The sequence below is a fragment of the Elaeis guineensis genome, chromosome 7 (assembly GCF_000442705.2).
Source record: "Elaeis guineensis isolate ETL-2024a chromosome 7, EG11, whole genome shotgun sequence".
NCBI lineage: Eukaryota > Viridiplantae > Streptophyta > Magnoliopsida > Arecales > Arecaceae > Elaeis > Elaeis guineensis.
The window spans coordinates 93,512,149-93,516,687 of record NC_025999.2 but is presented as its reverse complement, the minus strand read 5'-3'; the positions used below and the strand labels follow the sequence as shown (position 1 = coordinate 93,516,687).

General features: G+C 39.8%; 1 protein-coding gene across 1 annotated transcript; it reads left to right on the top strand.

Annotated features, from left to right (window-relative positions):
• The first annotated feature begins 874 nt into the window (after positions 1–874).
• On the top strand, positions 875–2,203 carry LOC105032181 (uncharacterized). Its single transcript, XM_010906555.4, has one exon. The coding sequence runs from the start codon at positions 944–946 to the stop codon at positions 1,823–1,825; it is 882 nt and encodes a 293-aa protein (XP_010904857.1). The 5' UTR covers positions 875–943; the 3' UTR covers positions 1,826–2,203.
• Positions 2,204–4,539: the final 2,336 nt, after the last annotated feature.

The following is a 4,539-nucleotide window of genomic DNA, read 5'->3' as shown; positions in this document are numbered from 1 at the left end:
ATTAAGCAAGCGAGTATAATGATCTTATGAAGTAAACGAATTGGATTCAATTTCAAGGCTCAAGGCAGAACGGCAGTAACACCCTCCAAACTCGTGTCAAAACATTAATTATATCCATACATGGGATATATCATGGTAGGGCCGAGCAGATAATGATAAAAATACTGGTCTTTTTCAAAAGCCTCTCCATACCAACAACGCGATGCTTTATACGGTGCTCCAGGTGCTGCAACGGTACTCTTTATCGCGTGCCTTTGAGTTTCACCATCGCTCACAGTGGAACACACTTGACTAGCTCAGGCGTGCTCGATGTTTGCCGAAAGGGGCCCCACCTGAAAAGTTTCCTTCGTACTAATCCCTGTCGCTACCTCGTTCCGTCCACTACCCAAGCTCCATTACGTATATCCAGCCATACACAAGCGGTGCCGACATGTATGGTTCTTCTTCGCAGCGCCACATAATTATTCCTATCTTTAGTCTTTAATTAAACAATTCTTTTCTAAGGTAAAAAAACTTTGGCCAAACGTTGCGAACGCACCGTAGCCATGAATTTGTGGATATTTCTCAATCTCTCAATTCCTAGCATATGCTATACACTTGAATATTACTATTTACTGAAGTTAAATTTTTGTTTGCAATTCTTTTAAAATTGTAATAAACTTGGATTGTTTTAACTCTCCTGTAATTATAACATTCGACCAGCTTTTCTTTTGAAGCTCTCTAACTACTCATTTTATTCTTATCGTTGTTCGCTTGTGATCCATCGTTGTCCATTAAACATTAACGAGAGATGGTGACTTAAAACGCCGTTAATTAATTAGACACGGTACTATTGTTTGCAGCTCTATAATAAGAAATAAGATGGTTCACCGAAGCGTGTAACTTTTAGATTCTATTCCCACCCCATTCTCATCATCATTGGATCTTGCTCGCTACTTTTCTCATGGAGCAGCCCTTGCTCTCCAATCCCAACATCTCCACCACCCCATGCGGTAGTTCTACAACCAACTCTCCTACAGCTGAATCCTCCCCTGCTCCTTCCACCACCCTCACTGGCCTCGCCTTCGTCGTCATCCTCGCATCCCTCTCCGTCTGGGCAAACCTCGAAGCCGGCAAAGGCTTCGACATATCCATCCTCAACGCCGCCCCCGCCGGCACTCTCGCTGCCCGGCGCTTCGATCTCCTCTTCGTCTCCAACGGCCGGGCCGCCCGAATTCTCCTGAATGCCAGCGAATCCGTGGAGCGCATCCTCTACCCCAACGAACTGTACCCTCGCAAGCCGGTACGCAGCGTGACCCTCCGCCTCGCCAGCCACGACCTCAGCGAGGCCGTCACGCTTAGTCATGGAGACGATCCCCACCTTCCCGGTGACTTCGTGATTCATGTGAGCCCGAGTGTGATCGCCGAGGCCGATCCGGGGTCGGCGTTGGCCTCGGCGGTGCAACGGGCCATGAGTCGCGTCTGGCTCTGGGACGGGGGCGGCGTGGCGCCCAAGTGGCTCGTGGACGCCATGGTGGAGTACCTTAGCTCGTCGGCGGGGTTCGCCAGTGACGACGCCGTTCCACTCCGATCCGGTGGTTCGTGCTGGGGAGAGGAGGACCCGGCTAGCGTTGCACGATTTTTCAAGTACTGCGAGGAGAGGAGGCGTGGGTTCGTGGCGCGGTTGAATCGAGCCATGAGGAAGCACTGGAACGAGATGATGGTGGACGTAGCGTTGGGCTCATCGTCTCAACGGCTGTGCTTGGCCTATCTTACGAGGCCACGTCAGCGAGGGGAGGTCTCGGGCAGTACAAGGTCCGTGTTGGGACTGAGCCAGGCCATGTGAAAAATTGATGGGGAGGGGTTTGAAATCATCCGTGTGGTGATGGTATGTGAGGGAAGGATTGGGTCGGGCTTCCCGGGGGTCGGAAGTATTATTGGTAGGAGATGGGGACCCCGGGAACCAGGAAGTCCAATCAATTACTTTAGCAGGTCTGCATATTTATGGCCCTGTAATGAATGCGTTGGCTGCATTGGATGCATGGTCCAACTTATATGGTCCCATAGTGTTTTTTTTGGTATTGTTGCTAGATTCGTGGTTTATGTCCTGTTGCGTTGTCTGATGTTTAATCTCTCATTGTTCGCTAAATAAGTAATCCACTTGCCGGAAAGTGCAACATATGGTCAAGCACATTAAGTGCAAATATTGTCATTTGCTTTGCTATATTCTTCTTGTAGGTGATCTATCTGGAGCAAGTTAATTCAGTTTTAATTTTTTCTTTCAAAAATTTTGTTGCTGATCCACTTCTTGGTTTTCTTTGTTCTATATATTTGATTGACGGTGGCACCCTGCCAACCACGGATAAAGTGGAGAACAGAGTGGTTGTTAATATTGAGTAAATTATAAAAATATTCTTAAGATTTATGTTTACTTTATTTACATTCAATAATTTGTAAAATTTACTTATATCTAATGAAATGAATGGCGTTAGTGAAACTGTTTTACTTATATGAAAAGTCAAAATTGCTTTTGAGTGGAGACTAGTATGCATACACTTTCTTTTGTCTTTTTGAATTATTTTAAAGATTATGTTGATCATTTTTAAATTTTTTCTAATGTGGCACTTAAATCTCATTTAAGGTTAATGATTTAATTAACATTATGTGAAGTTATGGGTTAAAGTATTAAATAAAAATAAATATTTTAGATATAAACATAGATTTTTCAAATTATTGGATGTAAGTATAATTTACCCTTAATTTAGAAGAGGGTTGTAATTTAGAAGAGGGTTGTAATATTCATTCAAATTTTTAGTGTCATTTCATATTCTCAACTATCTATATAAATAGAGTTTAATTGTAAGAATGTAATAATGTCAAACATTAATAATATAATTTAATTCCTATAAATAAGATTTAATGTGATTTTTTTATTAATCCAAGATTTGAATTTAATGTCTGAAAGATTGTTAAGTAGGAGGACACTGGCATAGAAAAACTTATTTATGTAGACAATCTCAAATGCTAAGGAATTTTCTCTCAGTTTCTACTTTATAATATATATTAGATTCTGTAAAGAGATAATGATCAAATTTATAGTTGGAGTCTATGATCCAGCAGTACCTTTTGGGAGGGCATATCCATGACAAAAGCTAGCTAGCTAGTTATCAGAAATATATACGATCAAGATGTGGGATGCTGTGCAACCTGGTTCCTCGTTCAACTCAAAGTGTGACTAGTGTAACGAGAAAGAGAATCTTGAAATCATTTTGTTTTATAAAAAATCCATCAATAAGTATAATCCATGAACAAGAAAATAATTATTACACAAAAGTGACTTGTATGATGAGATGATATAACATATATACAGTTTGTTGCAGATGAAATTCATCCTGGACCAGAGACGTTGGAGCATGATGAAGCCCAACGAGTCCATAGTGGCTGGACGTACAAAAAAAATCTCCACCAAAGGTGGCTCTGATGGAGATCCTTTGACACTAAAGTCAGATTTCTTGCAACAAGAGGAGAAGAGCGAGTATATTTTTTTTTAAGAGTAAGAGGAGGCATATCTTTTGGGATTTCCTGTTTATCTTTTTATAGATAAGATTGGAGCCATAGGAGAATATGAATAGTCGAAGATATTTTCTCCCATTAAATGTTCTCGTGAGTTGTGCCTAGCAGTATTGTCTCATAGCATATGGGGAGCCACCCATATTGATCACTGTCGTAGGCGTCAAAAATAATTACTTAACTCATAATTATATAGATAGAATGAGTTGAGATCATATCCACATAGATCGTATTATTTGCATTTGAGAGATTTAGATTTAAGTTAAAAGTAGGATAAAAATTAATTAAAGACTAGTCTTTAAATAAAAGAGCAAATAAATTGAGACTAATTGGTATTAAGTATGAGGATGGATTCTCAGAATCTCAATTGCTTTCTTGTTAGACAGCTCATATCCTTCTTAACATGCCTTAGATTGATATTTAATTAATAAAGATATAAACATGCCTTAGATTGATATTTAATTAATAAAGATATAATCTATTTTAGAGAGCATGGTCTGTTCTTTAAAGTTATAGGTTAGTCAAAATTGTTTAGATACATAAGCCAATAAATTTGTAATCAATTTTCAAGCATAGCCTATCTTACTAAGTACAGATCGTATCTTTAGATCGCGATCCATCTCTACGGAGTCATAGGCTATTCAAAGACTAGGATCTCATGCAAAATAAATAAAAGACATAAATAAGATGCACGAAAACCCAAGTCTTTTATTGCACGATAAGAAAAAAATACAAAAGATGGAGAAATAAAAATACTGTTATTACAAGTATTCCAGTGATTTTCTAAGACGTAGAGAACTAGCTGGCCATGGGTAGATTCTTCACTGCAATCTGCATCTTGAATTCTGGAGATTCTTTGCCACAGACTTAGAAAAGAGATCAAAAGTATGAATAAATGTTTGGTAGAGAAAAGGGCTTAGAGTTTTTGTTGTTTAGAGGATGGAAGAAGAAAGAAGGAAGTGGCTAGGTTTTGAGGAAGGAGGTGGCGTG